The 19,451-nt window shown below is 39.3% G+C and overlaps 1 protein-coding gene across 5 annotated transcripts in view; it reads right to left on the bottom strand.

Moving 5' to 3' along the window:
• Positions 1-19,451, bottom strand: part of PIK3C2G (phosphatidylinositol-4-phosphate 3-kinase catalytic subunit type 2 gamma) — a 440,932-nt gene that overhangs the window by 136,991 nt on the left and 284,490 nt on the right. For all 5 annotated transcript variants that reach the window (XM_070453682.1, XM_070453686.1, XM_070453683.1 and 2 more), the window contains 4 exons: positions 14,608-14,700; positions 13,050-13,179; positions 7,575-7,711; positions 5,051-5,220 (listed from right to left, as the gene is read on the bottom strand). In XM_070453682.1, the coding sequence (XP_070309783.1) occupies positions 5,051-5,220; positions 7,575-7,711; positions 13,050-13,179; positions 14,608-14,700 (530 nt within the window). The remainder of the gene's footprint in view (positions 1-5,050; positions 5,221-7,574; positions 7,712-13,049; positions 13,180-14,607; positions 14,701-19,451) is intronic.

Raw genomic sequence — 19,451 nt, 5'->3', positions numbered from 1 at the left:
TTGAGACTCTGTGCCCCCAATGCAGGGGTGCAGGTTCAATTCTTGGTTGGAAAACTAAGGTCCTGCATGCTTCAGGGCATGGTAAAAAACAGCAACAAAAAAGTCCTTTATTTTTCAAGATCGTATTTTTACGGAGAATGTCACTTCATTACTGTTTCCTTTTAAGGAAACCAAGGGGACATCTCTCCCTAGCTTCAATTTATTTGCATCTGCTTTGTTGGATCATTAATTTCCATTATTAAGTTCTGTATTCTTGGCTAAGGGTTAAATCTGCAATATAGAGAAGGATTGTATGTGAGTTCTTTTTGTCAACTCCATTCCCATTCACAACTGGAAACTGTACTCTTTTATGTGAGGTTAAGCAATTGTCTTATGAAGTAATATCAGTTAATGTATGGGGTTAGTGACACTTTATAAACCATAAAAAATCACATGAATACTTTCCTTCTCCATGTTTTTAGGGAGTAGACAAATAGGAGAAATATGCATTCTGGGATACATATGCTCTTTTTTCCCTGTGGGTACAGCATTTTTTGTAAAGGAGTAAGATCCTGGTTTATTGCTGGTTATTACTGGGACATTTATATGGCCTTGCTAGGCTATAAGAGATTAGAATAGTCATAGAGCATGATTTACAAACCTGGCTTTGTACATTAGAGGATGTTTATTAATATGTCTAGTATGTGTATAAAAGAAGCAAGGTGTAGTTAGGTTTTGCTCTAGAGATCAGTTATATAATGTAGTAATGAACACATTTATCTCAGGGGGATTCAGAGGCCTTTTTTATAAGAGACCTTTGTTCACCTAGCAACCAAGAACAACCAATGGACTTAGGATTGAAGAGTTGGCTGCTTAATGAAACAACATTCAAATGAATTCCAGAAACAACTGAAAGAGATGTGGAAGGAAATTATTGGATGCTGCCTGAGATTCAGGGCTTCCTAGATGTCTCAGTTGTAAAGAATCTTCTTGCCAAGCAGGAGATGTGGGTTCTATGCCTGGGTCGGGAAGATCCCCTGGAGAAGGAAAGGGCAACCAATTCCAGTTCTTGCCTGGAAAATCCCATGGACAGTTTTTGCCTGGGAAATCCCCATTGGGGGCTACTATGGGGTCGCTAAAGAATCAGACATGACTTAGTAGCTAAGCAGCAGCAGAAGCAGCAGCTATAATTCAAAATATGAATCTATATAGAGTAATAGTGAGTAGGCATAGTTCAGGTTAATCATTAAAGAAACTCAAGGCATATATTAATACTTCCCTGGTCCAGTTAAGAATCAACTGGTGGTTAAGAATCCACTTGCCAGTGCAGATGACATGAGTTCAATCTCTGCTTGGGGAGGATTCCACGTGCCTCAGAGCCACTAAGCCCCTGCATCACGACTACTGAGCCCGCAATGAGAAACCCGTGCACTGCAATGAAGAGTAGCCCCTACTCACTGCAACTAGAGAAAGCCTGTATGCAGCAAAGAAGACCCAGGACAGCCGAAAAAAGAAAAGGAAAAAAGGGCAGAAGTATCAGTATCAAGAAAGAAATCCAAGCAGACATTGCCAATGAGCCTTACATAGTCACTGGTGGAGATAAAATCCTGCAAACAATAATCCACATGGATCATAATGCTTCTGTTGGCCACCTCAGCCAGTGCCCAATAATCTCAAGGAAAGACAGTGCCAACTTCATTTTCTTTCATCCAGTTAGTAATTATTGAATGGCTGAGGGCTGACTAGTGAATAGTTTATTGGCTGAGTAATTCAGCAAGGACTTTCCTGGTGGCTCAGCAGTGAAAAGTCCCCCTGCCAACGCAGGAGATGAGAGTTCAGTCCCTGGGTCAGGAAGACCCCCTGGAGAAGGAAATGGCAACCCACTCCAGTATTCCTGCCTGGAGAATCTCGTGGACAGAAGAGCCTGGCGAGACCCTATAGGCCATTGGGGTCACAAAAGAGTCAGACTTGACTTAGTGGCTAAACAACAATTCAGCAAATGGTATTAAGAACCTACCGAAGTAAGGTTCTCTGCTGGGCACGTTTTCATGACCTTCTTAGAGGTTGCATTAAAAAAAACTGTCACACTTCAGAAGCAGCAGAAGCTGCTGAAGCATCAATAAACCAACGAACTGGGCTTCACCTCTTCTGTAGACCCTGGTATATACTGCTAACATAGCACTTACCCTATTGTTTAGTAACTTGTTCTTTATTTTTTGTTTCCCCAGCTGAATTTTTTTTCTGTGTAACTGGAATATCTTTATGCATATTTTAACCACCCCGTGGTCAACACAGATGCTTATCTAATAAATGAATAAGGGTTAACCTGAATTCTCAGTGGGTGGTGTGCGTATGTGCTAAGTTGCTTCAGTTGTGTCCATCTCTTTGTAACCCTATGGACTATAGTCCACCAGGCTCCTCTGTCCATGGGATTCTCTAGGCAAGAATACTGGAGTGGGTTGCCATGCCCTCCTCCAGGGGATCTTCCCGACACAGGGATCGAACCTACATCTCTTATGTCTCCTCCACTGACAGGCAGATTCTTTACCACTAGTGCCACCTGGGAAGCCCCCCCAGTGGGCAATACAGCACAATAAAGATGTCACAATTTTAATGTAATCTTTAAATTTCTAGGAAAGAGTGGATCTTAGGGAAAGTGTTACATGAGTAAATTATGTAATATGCTCATAGCTATTAACATCTGTCTTTCATAAACCAGGTATCCCTCTGCTGTGATGTTCTAATTTTCTATACCTCTACCTTTTCCTTCACCACATTTTTGATAATTATTTATGTGTCGGTCTTCCCAGTATTCTAAAGACAGGGTAAGCACCACTGAGGTGGCTGTGGCTCAGCTGGTAAAGAATCCGCCTGCGCTGCGGGAGACCTGGGTTTGATTCCTGGGTTGGGAAGACCCCCTGGAGAAGGGAACGGCTACCCACTCCAGTATTCTGGCCTAGAGAATTCCAAGGGGGTTGCAAAGAGTTGGACACAACTGAGCGACTTTCACTTCACTTCACTTCCCAGTATTCTAAAGACAGAGTAAGCACCACTGAGGTGGTAACTATAAACTCTTCATCTTTGTATCCCCAAGGTTTATCATAGTCCTTCACACATAGGCCACACCAAAAGATGTTTAAGGAACGAATGAGCATGTGGTGAATTTTCCTGAGCTTATTAATTATAGAAGACAATGTTTTGAAAGTGATACAAAGTGAAACAACTCCATTTGTAGGCCTTCAGAAAATAGGAGCTATCAGTTTGTAAGAACTGAACCTTATTATGTAGTTTATTTGGCATTTTAATATCAGATTATGACCAACTAGTGAAAATTCATCTTGTAATATTGTAGCAGACATTTTGATGTCCTCTGTTGAGGAGGTGTTTTTAGCTAAAAGTGACTGATGGGTCTTTGGAATGGTCTGATACCATTTCTACTTTAATATGAAGTTATCTTTTTAAAGCAAGGGACTTTTAGTCTTAGACTTCTGGTTCCCTTGCCTCCAGTTCAAATAAAATAAAACACAAGCCTGTTTATTCACCAGTCTTTTCCATTTCAGTAAATGATATAATTATTTGCAAAGAACAAAAATCCAAGAGTCATCCTTGAATGCTTTCCTTATTTCTTCTACCCACCAGGCCTGTTTTCCCCTCCTGCTAATGATTGACAGTGCCCAGTCAATTAGTAGGTCTTGTGGCTCAGATTCCAAAATATGTTTGGAATCTTCTTTACCACTAAGGTCTTCCCTTAACTATTGTAATAGTCTGCTAACTACTTCCATTATTTCACAGGACAGCAGGAGAGAGCTTTGAATTCCATTGAGATCTATCAATGGTTGCCTCTGAATGTTAAGTAAAAGCCATCCTCTACACCATGTCTTCAATGCCCTATTTGATCTGGCCTCCAGCAAACTCTTCATCTTTCTTCCCTACAGCTCACCTCTGTATCCCATCTCCAGGCCCCAAGGCCGTCTTCTTGTCATTAGAACACACCATGCTTAGTCTGTGCTCATGGCTGTTATTTTGGTGTCCTCTCTTCCAGGAATACTCTTCTCATGGATCTCCACAAGGGGATCACTCACTATACAGCTGTCTCTCATTTCTTCGAGGAAGGCTCTCTAAAATATTGGATTGGCCAAAAAGTTCACTCAGGTTTCTTACAATGTTATGGAAAAACCTGAGCGAACTTCTTGGCCAACACAAATAGCATTCCTCACGCAGTTACTTTCTATCCCAATTCTCAGCTTTTGTTTCTTAGTAAAAAATGAAACCCCTCATTTCCTCATGTTATCTTCTTTGATGTCTGTTATCCATACTAGAAAGAGGTCAGGGTTTGTATTTGCTTCATCCACTGTTGTATCCTCAGAGTCTTGAATGGTAGTTGCTTACTGAATATTTTTGGAATGATTCAAGACTAATTTAGTCAGGAAGTGTGCTCATGTAAACCAGGGTGGTGATTGCTATGGGCAAGATACCAGCTGTATTGAAACCATGAACTCTGTCCTCACTGTCCATTTAAAGCTTATAAGAAAATGAAAATACCATGTTTCAAACAATTCCGACCAAAACAGGAATAGGATCCTATGAGAGGAGGCCAATTTAATTCACTAACAATTTGAGGAACCTAATTTGTTCCGTTAGGGCTTTCCAGGTGGCTCAATAGTAAAGAATCTGCCTGCCAATGCAGGAGACAGAGGAGGCAAGGCTTTTATCCCTGGGTCAGGACGATCTAGATAGAGTAGGAAATGGCAACCTGCTCCAGTATTCTTGCCTGGAAAATTCCATGGACAGAGGAGCCTGGAGGGTTACAGTCCTTGGGGGTCACAAAGAGTTGGACACGACTGAGCACACACACACACACACACACACACAAACACAATTTGTTCCATTAATAATCTATTGAGAAAACTCTTCCCTTCAATATTATTAGCTATATAATCATGTTTATGCTATCTTAGGGGATTTGAGAGATGTAGAGCAACTCATCTGCTGGGTTTCTATTCTGTTACATGTTATAGATCACTTCAGGAGACTGCCTAATTACTCCAATAAACATGTTTTGAGCACTGACCTTTTTATCCCTCCAAAGGTTTGTGCATGACCCAGGAATTTTCCAAAGTCAATATGAAACATGTGGCCCGACTTTGTTAGCATGATATTGTCGTTGTGTCTGTCACAGACTCCCAGGATGAATGTTACCACACACCAGCCAGCACAGGAATAGAAAAAGTTCCTTAAGACCTAATCAGTTGAAAAACAGTAACACAAAAGTAATATAAACACAAATGAGCAAACACAGAGGTAATGGTAAAAGTATGATAAAAAACAGGATTGTATCATCTGGAACCGATTCTACATCTCAGTTGAGAAGATATGATTAAATGGTTGGTTCTTGATATGCTACAGAAGAAGGTAAAGCAGTCTGTTCTTTGGCTTAATGAGTGTTTTTGTTGAAATGAGAGAAAATATCTTTTGTTCAATTAAAGCCAATTTTCATAGTTTATTCATAATGTGATCTTTTAATGTTACAGTTGCACAAGAGTGGATGACTTTTTTCAAGGTAAAAGAAGAAGGAACAATATGGCTCAATATTGCCTAGTCCTATAGAAATTTAAAATATCAATTTTGGAATATATGAAGTTTTTACACAAAATAAACTATATTGAGATGTCTCATCCCTTACAAATATGTCATCCAGTTAATGCCCCAAAGGGTTTGCTACAGTATATAATTGTGTGGGTGGAAGAAGGTTCCATTAAGTCAGTTGTGGCTTATGTTTCTTTAATGAACACAGGTTTCTTGCCAAAATTCCTTTTTCTACAAAAAAATTGTCTCCTGGGTATACATCATTTTGGTGGATGATGGGACGATGAGTGTAACCATGGTGCAACCATGAGTGACAGGCTGAGCCACAGATATGGACCTCCTCAGCTAGTGTGGCTGACCCTTGGGAAGGGAAGTCTATGTGGCTGGACTACATGCCGGGTCAGTTCCAGGTATCCCAAGTGCCTTAATTTGTCTGTCTCAATTTTCTTTACTTATAAAGATAATAAAATATGTCTTTCACATGGTATTTATGAATATTAAATGTATGTGGAAACACATCAAGCAATACAACCTCAGGGTTTGTGCCTAACTCAAGTCTCAATTTTGGGAATGGGTAAAAACTAGATTCAAGATAAATTTCATCTAATTCTTTGTTATTTGGACTCCCAAACCTGTATTTTGCTGTATTCCATGGCTCAGCTGGTAAAGAATCTGCCTGCGATGCAGGAGACCTGGGTTTGATCGCTGGATTGGGAAGATTCCCTGGAGAAGGCAAAGGCTACCCACTCCAGTATTCTGTATAGTCCATGGGGTTGCAAACAGTCAGACACAATTGAACAACTTTCACTGATTCACTCAATCTCATAGAAGTTTGGAGTGGATTAAATCTTGGGTCTCTCTCGCCTGTCCCAGGCCAACTAGGGTGACCAAACCTCCCAGTTTGCCCAGGACTGAGGAATTTCCTAGAATGGGGGATGTTTAGGGCTCAAGATGGTTCTGAGCAAATCTGATGCTGGCCCACATTGCATCTTTGTGTGAATCAGCATAAAGGTGTCCCTACCTCTCTAGGGGACCTAGGTGTACCAGTTCATGCTTTGGCAGGTGGGGCAAGGCGTGGCTCTAGTCAACTCATTCTTTCGTCTAGGAGCCCTGGTTGAGGGCAGAATCTGAACACTGTACACTGCAGGCTAGATGCCAAGGTAAAGTGGGGAAAATGTTTGCAGTCAAATGGAATACTACATTTTGTAAATTCTGAGATAAAAAATGAAAACTCTATTATGCATTCTGAAAACATTGAAAGAATAAGGCATGAGAAAACAAAACTTGGCAGAGGAAAATACATTGCAAAGGAGGGAGGGGGATTTATAGAAATTATAGATTGTAGACAAATAGGCAGAGGTAACTTAGAGAAGATAGTTTCAGGAAGCATCATCTCATGTAAGATGGCTGTAAAGGAGGCTGCTAAGTCTTTATTTATAGCCCAGAATTTCCACCCAGAGTAAAAACCAAACACAGAAATTTTTACTGAGTTAATATACCAGTACCTTGGACTGCAAGAAGATCAAACCAGTCAATTCTAAAAGAAATCAACCCTGAATATTCATTGGTAGGACTGATGCTGAAGCTGAAGGTCCAAATCTTTGGCCACCTAATTCAAAAAGCTGCCTCACTGGAAAAGACCCTGGGGCTGGGAAAGATTGAAGGCTGGAGGAGAAGGGTGTGGCAGAGGATGAGATGGTTAGATAGCATCACCAATTCAATGGACACGAATTTGAGCAAACTCCAGGAGACAGTGAAGGACAGGGAAGGCTAGCATATGGCAGTCCATAGGGTCAAAAAGAGTCAGACAGGACTTAACGATTGAACAACGAAAACAATATACCATTTAAACTGTGTTGTTATTACTAGACTGTGACTGAGTGCATTAGAATTCAAGAGAACTCAAGAACTCAAGAGAACTCTATTTTTTCATAAATCAGAATATCTAATGAGCCAGTGTATATCCTTATTTAAGTACATCATTTAAAACTAGCCACAGAAGGACAAACCTTTTCATAATCCACCTTTAAAGGGTTGTGCTGACTGAACCATTTTTTGATTGTATTTCCTTTCAAGGGTCCTATTGGTCCAAAACGACGATGGATTTTTGCTAGGGTTACAGCATCAGGCACCATCTGCACCAACCCTGGGTGATAAAAAAGAGATTATGGAAACAGCTCTTCCTCTGCAGGATGAAGGATACTTAGGAAACGCATCTTGATCTAGGTAACAACAACAGTTGCTAGCATGACTTGGATTACGCCCTCACCCCGCTTTTTTTCTTTTTTCAAATTTTCTTTTCTGAAGGAGTCTTACCTAGATGGTATTCCTTCTAATTTTTCCTAAATCCTGGGGAGTGATGAGGCTACTCATGTTTGGTCAGATGTATAAGAAGTATCTATTTCTACTAGATGCTTAGATGTTCCATTAAAACAATAGTAGAAAGTCAATCTAGATGGTCTCCCAGAAATCTCACTGAGTCAACAGAGTAGTGAATTAATTAATGTATGGCTTGTGCATTCATTTACAGTTTAAAGGAAGACATTTAAACTTGTATAACAAGCACATCTATGATATAAGTGAATCAAATATAACCTACATGACAAATATTTCAAATATATGATAAAATCAATGTTCAGGTTAATAAATGCTTCACTTACCAGTTTCACTTCTAGGAGTGAACAGAGTAACTCTGCAGTGAACATGGGCAGAGCCGCCTGCTCCTTCCTTCTCAGTCAATGTTAAAGGGAAGCGATGGTAATTTTTTAACAGAACATACATTGGTTGAACTTTAATAGGACCTTTGACCCACAAACCATCAAGGCTTCTTTTCACTGTGTTCCTAAGGCTATTGGAATGTAAATATTTTCAAGCCTTCTGATTTTTATTCTGTACAGAACAGCAATTTAAACCCAGTGTTTAAAATTCTCCTAGGAATAATGCCAAATAAACAACCTGTAATCTACAGTTCTGTAAATAAAGTCATTGAAAAAAATTAGAGTTGAGAATTTCTGATTTCCACAATCTTCAACAGATGCAAGAGTTGCAAACACAAATGCCCAAAGGGATCAGGGACATAAATGTAGCTATATAAAAAGAGAGACAGTTAAGTTTTAAAAATTGACTATTTCATGTCTACCTTTAAAATATTCAAATTAAACAACAAATGAGTAGATCATAGTAATGGTAGGCAGAACACTTCTCTGTGTTGGATTTGGCCAGTGGCAGCTGGTTGTAGCCTTCATCTCTCTCTCTCTCTCTCTTTTTTTTTTTTTGCAGCCTGAATCTTTTAATATTCAATAGCCCAGCCCAGGGTGACCATTAGACATCTACATTGCTAGATTGGAGAGAAACTTAAAACATGGAGAGTGGGAATAGAATCCTGCAAGATATATTAAAATCAATTTGTTGAAAACAAAAAAAGAAGGAAATGTAACACCCCAGAGATATATCCGAGTCATATCTTTAATACCATTTCTCCCTCCCTGCCTAACAGTATTTGGCTCTTGTGCAGGTATTTCCTTGCTTATAGAGATAGTGAATGTAAAACTTAACATTTGACAGTAATATAATTACTTTGGAAACAGTAATATAATTTCTTTTTCCAACCCTGAAATTTTCCTTCATTCTTCCAGTTCCTCCATTTAATACTTTCTAACAGAAAACCATGGCACCTGGCTCCATGGTGCTTCATCGCCACCTCTCATTTGTTGTTGTTCAGTCAGAGTCATGTCTGACTCTTTGCGACCCCATGGACTATATAGCTCACCAGGCTCCTCTGTCCATGGGATTTCCCAGGCAAGAATACTAGAGTGGGTTACCATTTCCTTCTCCAGGGGATCTTCCTGACCTAGGAATTAAACCCACAGTTCCTGCATTGGCAGGCAATTTTGTACCACTGAGCCACCAGGGAAGCCCTGTGCATCTGACCACAGCCCAGACTAGCACATAGATTAGCGCACCCCTTAGATACGGTACTGTAGCAAAGTCAGTTATGCTTCAGACCTCATTTGTCTTCAGGGAGTTAATCACTGCTAAATCCCAAGTCATTTATCATAAGTCTTTCATTGCTGACTACCCGGAAAACTTTGTACCTCATTTATAACAATCATGGTGGCTAAATTCTGCCCATTAATTAAAACCATAATTTACATTTTTATCCATTTTAAGCTACTGTGTATTATACACCTTTGAAACACTTCTAGCATAATTCTGTGCACATTGGGTAACATGTGTTTCTCCAATCCCATAGTTCTGTAATACAGCATTTCTCAAAATTTAATGCCCATATGTATTGCCTGAGGATCTTGTCAAAATGTAGGTTATGGTTCAGTAGGGTGGAGGTGGGGCCTGAGATTCTGAATTTCTAACAAGTTCGCAGGTGATGTCATGTTGCTGGTCCATAGGTCACACTTTAAGTAGCAAGGTTCTTAGGGAGAAAACTTTTTAAGATGGTATCAGACAAGGTGTGCATGCATGCTTAGTCACTAAATTGTGTCTGACTCTTTGCAACCCTATGGACTGTAGCCTGCCAGCTTCCTCTGCCCATGGGATTTCTCAGGCAATAATACTGGAGTGGGTTTCCATTTCCTTCTCCAAGAGATCTTCCTGACTCAGGGATTGAACTCATGTCTCCTGCATTGGTAGATGGGTTCTTTACCACTGAGCCACCAGGGAAGCCCCCATCATATAAGGTAGTGATTCTCAAAAAAAGGTGCCTGAGAAACACTAGAGCAGCTTTTTGTAATCATTAGACTGAGCCTCTCCACCTTGCATCACCCTCCCCACCCCTGCCCAGTGGAGAGCTTGATTTAGTAACCTGGTTGGATCCTAGATGTAACTGCTCCAATTTTCCTAAGTAATATTTATCCCATCAAATCTGGAGCAAATTTGGAGCAATAAAATAAATCCTAAAGAAATTTTATCTGCTCTGATAATCTCTCCCAAAGTTCCTACAACACCATATCCCAAATAGTCATGAGAATTAACAATAATGTTGATAAAGTTGTATTAACTTGTGGCCTGGAGTATACTCTCCTTAAGACCAACAGCCCTGTTTAGGTCATTTTAGTATTCCCTATCTTTGTGACAGGTGTCCCCAGTGGTTCAGCAGTGAAGAATCCGACTGCAGCGCAGGAGACACAGAAGACATGGGTTCAATCCCTGTGTCAGGAAGATCCCCTGGAGAAGGGGTGGGAACCTACTCCAGTATTCTTGCTTGGGGAATGCCATGGAGAGAAGAGCCTGGCAGGCTACAGTCCAGAGTGTCGCAAAGCGTAGGATACTAGGGACTTAGCACACATGCATTTTACTTTGTGACATTTCTCGAGAACAGTAGATATTCAATAACCCTTGGAATCTGATTAAAAACAGAACCTAAATGCCTAAAAAAAGACATTTGCTTTAATGATCGCCATTTCAGTGGAAGAAGTATTTTTCCATTATAATCTTACAACTAAAGAAATTGTTGGTAGATAGTGGGGAAGAATAACTTGTTTACCTAATTATATCTGTAACTTTGGGCAAGTCTAGAGTTATTTTTGCTGAATTATTTTATGAATGTTAAAAGTTTTAGTCTCCATTACATTCCTATGATTGTAAACAGAGAAACCTAGAGATGGAATTGAAGAATTCCACTGAGGTTATTGCTGTATTCAATTTCTGAATAAAAAGTAATCCATGTGACATCAAGAAGCTCAGCTTGGTTCATCTAAGCCTTGGCTCATTCTTACCCTTTCAACATATTAGGATATGAAAGAATTAGGTCATTTATGTGAGAAAAGGGAGAATAAAACTGAAGGAATAAGGATCTCTGAGAAGCAGTAATAAAAGACTTTCAGGATTTAGGACATTAGAAGTTCAGGAGTGGTACACTTGGCATGGAAACAAAGGCCCTATTATTAGAATCAAAATAATTGGGTAGTTTGACTTGTAACAGTAACCCTGAACTATCTAGCTGCAAGTTAACTAGGAGATGCTTCCATGTTTAGCTTCTAAAATCTTGAATCTCAGTTGGCTTGGGGACTGAGCCTAGGTATGGGACCCCAGGAACTGAAGGGTGCATGGAGGCAGTAGCAGTTTTTCTTTTAAGATGATGGGTTTAAATTGTAGTTCTGTCTGAATTAAAAAAAAAAAAAAACAACATAATCCCTTTTCCAATTCTATGATTATTTTATCCCTTTGTTTATGCAGATATATCTTCTATGCTGCTGCTGACTAGTGCTCAGTTTTGTTTGACTCTTTGCAACCCCATGGACTGTAGCCTGCCAGGCTCCTCTGTCCATGGGATTTTCCAGGCAAGAATACTGGAGTGGGTTGCCATTTCCTTCTCCAGGGGATCTTGCCAACCCACAGATTGAATTTGGGTCTTTTGTGTCTTTGCTGTACTGGCAGCAGATTCCTTAGCACTAGTATCACCTGGGAAGCCCATATTGTCTATATTTCATACCAATTAATTTAATGAAATTTTAAGTGGCAATGGCCACATGTAAGAAAATCATGATACCTTAGAAATTATTTCTTCAATTTAGCATAATTGTAATTAAGTACAACTTTTACTTCTGATGTCTGCTTATTTGTGTGGATCCTCAACATTTTATTTTCATTGAAAATGTGTACATATGTAATTATATTTCCATATTAACATCTTGGCTTTTATAAAGAGAAATGCTGAAGTAAGTTCAAAGTTTGCATAGAGATCATCTTTGATTGTTGATATCACATTTTACTCAAAAGTCTTTCAGAAACTAAGTGCATGTTTATAACTTATTTCGAATTTTCAAAACTCCTTTAAGTGTTTGCAACTTTGTAAATTTTGTCTTAATTGGAAACAATTGTAATTTTTATGAATAAGCAGATCTTTCTATTATCAGCTTAAAAAAGAGAAAAAATATGAATTATTAATGTAAATAATCCTTAAAGACACTCAAAAGAATATTACAGTTAACATTTGCATTGTCAGAGTCCTGATTAATATTTAGAAGGACATTATGCTTTATATAAATCATCTTTGTTTATTGTTTTTGAAACGAATTCTTTTTTTTTTAAAAGAAGAACGACTATGTTTGGGGCTTCCCAGGTGGTGCTAGTGGTGGTAAAGAACCTGCCTGCCAAAGCAGAAGACATAAGAGATGCAAATTTGATCCCTGGGTTGGGAAGATCCTCTGGAGGAGGAGGAAATGGCAACTCACTCCAGTATCCTTGCCTGGAATCCCATGGGCAGAGAAGCCTGGCGGGCTACAGTCCATAGAGCCACAAAGAGTCAGACACGACTGAAGTGACTTTATCACTTGATGATATTAAATTATCTTGACTTATTGTTTTTAAAACTAATTCTTTGTTAAAAAAAAAGAAGAATGACTATGTTTAGTTCTTTGGATTTTAAAATTTGTCATCTAAAATGAAAGTTGTAGAAAGTCTGAGGGCATATTACCAATAAATGTATGAGATAAGTAAAGTAAGTCAGCTTTCTAATCTATACTGACCTTGGCCTTTTCCTGTGGATAGACATCTGTAAATGATCATTCGCATATCTAGGCCCTCCTGCAGCCAAATATTGTCCATCACTTGAATAATCTGCAGAACAAGCATATCCTGACGGAGATCATCTCCAGCCTGTTAGAAACAAAATTATAGACTCTGGGTTTCTCCTTGAATTTCATTGAAAGTTTTCAACAACAGTATATGTCATTCCCTTCTCTGAATAACTTTCCAGTCTGACTTAGGGTGGTTTCAGTTGTTCTGTTAGCACTAAGAGTACCCTGTGTTTCTGATAGAAGATCAAAGAAAATAAGAACTTTCTTTTAAATGATTATAGAAGCTTTAGCCATCAAATTAGAAGTGTCTTGGAATGTTGTTCCTTGATACCAATATTTCAATTTACTATCCATGTGCAGCCTCTTAACGTCAAAGTCTGGTGAAGAGAGGCTAGACAAACATTCATTCAAGTTTCAAACTCAGCCAAGTGACATCTCTTTAAAAGTAATGTATTTGATGTGTTACAAATTTATACACTGATATACAGTTAAATTACCTGGAGCTTCTTGACTGGGAGTATAAATAGCACATATATGATTCATCAGACTGACTCATCGGCTTCTCTTACTTTGAAGGCAGTTACAGAGTTTTCAGAATAAATGGCCTTTGATAACAAGAAATCACAAAGGGTGATTTTCTAGCATAGGTGAAGGAAATGGAAAATGTCCAAAGGGGAAGGACAGTTCTATGCTGTTAGCTACCAAGAGGCTCAGTTTTGAAAATGCTTTCTAAATTATATGCAGAAGACTGTGTGCCACAATGAGATTTTGTGTGGTTTTTTTTTTTCCTTCACTAAAAATGCAGTGCTGGGGGAACTCTTAATGCTTGAGGTTACACAGATCACAGCAAAAATATGGATGTACTAACAAGTGTGATCCTTAAACTAGTCAGAATTGAATACAAATTCCACTCTGAGACCTTGTTTTCTGGTTTGGCTGAGTCATTTAACACATTAATCGAATGACCGGCAAATGTTTCCTTTGTTCCTACTGAACTGTAGGTAACTTTTTACTCTACTGGGCCCATGGGATTCATGATAAAGACTGCTATGGCCCATATTTATGTTTTATTTAAAAAGAAGACAACAACCCAAATTACTAAAATAAGCAAGTGCTCACTAAGAAAAATTTTATGCTAAATCATATCATTTGAGTTTCAGCTGATTTTGATTCAAATTTAATATGAAGGCCAAAAGAAGACTCTCCCCCGAGAAACTTACCACAATTCTGCTTTCTGTACTACTCAACAGTGATCATATAATTTCATTTATTGAAACATACCTCCAAGAGTTTTGCACTGAAGATTCACTGGCTTTGAGCCAGTAAGTTTGGATTTATTGCCAATCATAGTTTGGCATGTACTATAATTCTGTGAAAATGAGGAATCGAAAATAACTGGCATCTTCTGTGCTGTTGCCAGAGGAATAGAGCTATACTATTTTTCTGAGTAATAAATCAATAGTCCTATCTATGGGATCAATTTGATGTTTCAGGAGAGCTACTGTACCTTAAAAATGACACTGATGTTTTCGCCCATTGGATTGGCATTAATGAAAGTAATCTTCAACGGCAAAGCATTAGATGTGAAATATGAACATGCCTACAGGACAAAAGCAAGAGAAATATGGTGAGCAAAATAAAGCAAAAAGAACAGTTTGAAATCATGGCCCCAGCGGAATCTGTTATATGAGCAAATGTAACACATATGAATAATTTTTACACTTTGAAACAAAGAAACATATTTATTTAAAAAAAGGCTTTAGTCTACCAACCAAAGCCTTCATTTGTAAACTGAAAAGCCAGCTTTTCAGCAGGTTATAAATCTTCAAGGACATTTTTCCCTCACTGAGCAGTGATGGTGTGTAGGGGGTTTAAATAAACTAAGTAGTATGTAGGTATTGTGCTTTTACTGGTTGGTTAATATCTAAAAGATGAAATTGCTATTTAAAAAATATATATTTCTTTTTTCATTCTTTCTGCTCAATAGCATATTTTAAGGAAACATGGATAGAGAGTTAAGAAAGCCCTGAATACAAACTTGGACTCTGATACAGAGGGAAGCTGGCTTCCCCGGTGGCTCCAGTGGTAAAGAATGTGCCTGCCAATGCAGGGGACATAAGAAATGTGGGTTTGATCCCTGGGTTGGGAGGATCCCCTGGAGGAGGGCATGGCAACCCACTCCAGTATTCTTTCCTGGAGAATCTGTTGGACAGAGGAGCCTGGCAGTCTACAATCCATAGGGTTGCAGAGTCAGACACGATTGGAGCGACTTAGAATGCACGCACAGTGTGAAGTAAGCCATAAAGAAAAACAAATATTTTGTATTAACACATATATGTGGGATCTAGCCAATCCAGCCAATCCATCCTAAAGGAAATCAGTCCTGAATATTCATTGGAAGGACTGATGTTGAAGCTGAAACTCCAATACTTTGGCCACCTGATGCAAAGAGTGGCCTCATTTGAAATGACCCTGATGCTGGGAAAAACCGAAGGCAGGAGGAGAGGGGGACAACAGAGGATGAGATGGTTGGATGGCATCACTGACTCAATGGACATGAGTTTGAGCAAGCTCCAGGAGTTGGTGATGGACAGGGAAGCCTGGCATGCTACAGTCCATGGGGTCACAGAGTCGGACATGGCTGAGTGACTGAACTGAACTGATGGAATCTAGAAAAATGGTACTGATGCACCTTTTGGCAGGGCAGGAATAGAGATGTAATTGTTGAGAACGAACCTGTGGACACCGTGGAGGAGGAAGAGGGTGAGATGAAAGGAAAGAGTAGCACTGATATATACACTACCACATGTGAAACAGATAGCTAGTGGGAAGTGTCTATATAACAGAGAAGACAGCTCAGCATGGTACTCTGTGACAACATAGAGGGTAGGATGGGGAGGTGGGAGGGAGGTTCAACAACAATATGTACGTTGTTATTTTTGTTTAGTTTCTGAGTCATGTCCAACTCTGTGACCTCATGGACTGTAGCCTTCCAGGTTCCTCTGTTCATGGGATTTTCTAGGCAGGAATGCTGGAGTAGGTTGCCATTTGCTCTGTAGACAATCTACCTGACTCAGGGATCAAACGTGTGTCTCCTGCTTAAGCAGGCAAATTTTTAGTACTCAGCCAACTTGGAAGCCTGAATAAACACACACACACACATACATCATTTCAGTTCAATTGCTCAGTCGTTTCTGACTCTTTGCGACCCCATGGACTGTAGCATGCGAGCCCTCCCTGTCCATCACCAACTCCTGGAGATTACTCAAACTTATGTCCATTGAGTCGGTGATGCTATCCAACCATCTCATCCTCTGTCGTCCCCTTCTCCTCCTGCCCTCAATCTTTCCTAGCATCAGGGTCTTTACCAGTGAATCAGTTCTTTGCATCAGGTGGCCAGAGTGTTGGAGTTTCAGCAACATCAGTCCTTCCAATGGACAACCAAGACTGATCTGTTTTAGGATGGACTGGTTAGATCTCCTTGCAGTCCAAGGGACTCTCAAAAGTCTTCTCCAACACCACAGTTCAAAACCATCAATTCTTCGGCATTCAGTTTTCTTTATAGTCCACCTCTCACATCCATACATGACTACTGGAAAAATCATAGCTTTGACAAACAGACCTTTGCTAGCAAAGAAATGTCTCTGCTTTTTAATATGCTTTCTAGGTTGGTCATAAATTTTCTTGCAAGGAGTAAGTGTCTTTTAATTTCATGGTTGCAGTCACCATCTGCAGTGATTTTGGAGCCCCCAAAATAAAGTCTCTCACTGTTTCCATTATTTCCCCATTTATTTGCCATGAAGTGATGGGACCAGATGTCATGATCTTAGTTGTCTGAATGTTGAGCTTTAAGCCAACTTTTTCACTCTCCTCTTTCACTTTCATCAAGAGGCTCTTTAGTTCTTCACTTTCTGCCATAAGGGTAGTGTCATCTGCATATCTGAGGTTACTGATGTTTCTCCCAGGAATCTTGATTCCAGCTTGTGCTTCATCCAGCTTGGCATTTTGCATGGTGTACTCTGCATATAAGTTAAATAAGTGAAAATATATAGCCTTGAAGTATTCTTTTCTCAATTTGGAAACAGTCTGTTGTTCCATGTCCAGTTCTAACTGTTGCTTCTTGACCTGCATACAGATTTCTCAGGGGACAGGTCAAGTGGCCTGGTATTTCTATCTCTTGAAGAATTTTCTACACTTTGTTGTGATCCACAAAGTCAAAGGCTTTGGCATATTCAATGAAGCAGTAGATGTTTTTCTGGAACTCTCTTGCTTTTTCAATGATCCAGCGGATGTTGGCAATTTGATCTCTGGTTCCTCTGCCTTTTCTAAATCCAGCTTGAACATGTGGAAGTTCATGGTTCATGTACTGTTGAAGACTGACTTGGAGAATTTTGAGCATTACTTTGTCAGCACATGAGATGAGTACAATTGTGCGGTAGTTTGAGCATCCTTTGGCATTGTCTTTTCTTTGGGATTGGAATGAAAACTGACCTCTTCCAGTCCTGTGGCCACTGCTGAGTATCCAAACTTGCTGACATATTGAGTGCAGCACTTTCATAGCATAATCTTTTAGTATTTGAAATAGTTCAACTGGAATTCTGTCATCTCCATTAGCTTTGTTCATAGTTTGCTTCCTAAGGCCCACTTGACTTCGCATTCCAGGATGCCTGGTTCTAGGTGAGTGATCACACCATCGTCGTTATCTGTGTCATGAAGATCTTTTTTGTTCTTCTGTGTTTTTTTGCCACTTCTTGTTAATATCTTCTGCTTCTGTTAGGTCCATACCATTTCTGTCCTATATTGTGCCATTTTTGCATGAAATGTTCCCTTGGTATCTGTACTTTTCTTGAAGAGATCCCTAGTCTTTCCCATTCTATTATTTTCCCTTATTTATTTTTGTAAATTAATTTATTTTTTATTGAAGGATAATTTCTTTACAGAATTTTGCTGTTTTCTGTCAAACCTCAAAATGAGTCAGCCATTGGTATACATATATACCCTCCCTTTTGAAATTTCCTCCCATTTCCCGCCCCCCATCCGATCCCTCTAGGTTGATACAGAGCCCCTGTTTGAGTTTCCTGAGCCATACAGAATTCCAGTTGGCTATCTATTTTACACATGGTAATTTAAGTTTCCATGTCACTCTCTCCATACATCTCACCCTCTCCTCACCTCTCCCCATGTCCTTAAGTCTATTCTCTATATCTGTTTCTCCATTGTTGCCCTATAAATAAATTCTTCAGTACCATTTTTCTAGATTCCATATATATGTGTTAGAATACAGTATTTATCTTTCTCTTTCAAACTCACTTCACTCTATATAACAGGTTCTAGGTTCATCCACCTCATTAGAACTGACTCAAATGTGTTCCTTTTTATGGCTGAGTAATATTCCATTGTGTTTATATACCACAACTTCTTTATCCATTCATCTAGGTTGCTTCCATCTTCTACCTATTGTAAATAGTGTTGCAATGAATAATGGGATACATGTGTCTTTTTCAAGTTTTGTTTCCTCAGGGTATATGCTTAGGAGTAGGATTGTTGAGTCATATGGTGTTTTCTTTCCTAGCTTTTTAAGGAATCCCCATACCATCTTACATAGTGGCTGTATCAATTTACATTCCTACCAACAGTGCCAGAGTGTTTTCTTTTCTCCACACCCTCTCTGGCATTTATTGTTTGTAGACTTTTTGATGATGGCCATTCTGATCAGTGTGAGGTGATATCTCATTATAGTTTTGATTTGCATTTCTCTAATAATGAGTGATGTTGAGCATCATTTCACGTGCTTGTTAGCCATCCATATGTCTTCTTTGGTGAAATGTCTGTTTAGGTCTTTTTCCCACTTTTTGATTGGGTTGTTTGTTTTTCTGGCATTGAGTTGTATGAGCTGCTTGTATATTTTGGAAATTAATCCTTTGTCAGTTGTTTCAGTTGCTATTATTTTCTCCCATTCTGAGGGTTTTCTTTTCATCCTGCTTATAGTTTCCTTTTCTGTGTAAAAGCTTTTAAATTTAATCAGGTCCCACTTGTTTACTTTTTTTTCTTTTCTTTTCTTTTTTTTATTAGTTGGAGGCTAATTACTTTACAATATTGTAGTGGTTTTTGCCATACATTGACATGAATCAGCCATGGATTTACATGTGTTCCCCGTCCCATTCCCCCCTCCCGCCTCCTTCCCCATCCCATCCCTCTGGGTCTTCCCAGCACACCAGCCCTGAGCACTTGTCTCATGCATCCAAACTGGGCTGGTGATCTGTTTCACCTTTGATAGTATACTTGTTTCAATGCTATTCTCTCAGAACATCTCACCCTTGCCTTCTCCCACAGAGTCCCAAAGTCTGTTCT

The sequence above is a fragment of the Odocoileus virginianus genome, chromosome 23, assembly GCF_023699985.2.
Source record: "Odocoileus virginianus isolate 20LAN1187 ecotype Illinois chromosome 23, Ovbor_1.2, whole genome shotgun sequence".
In the NCBI taxonomy this organism is placed as follows: domain Eukaryota; kingdom Metazoa; phylum Chordata; class Mammalia; order Artiodactyla; family Cervidae; genus Odocoileus; species Odocoileus virginianus.
This window is presented reverse-complemented; position numbering and strand designations above follow the sequence as displayed.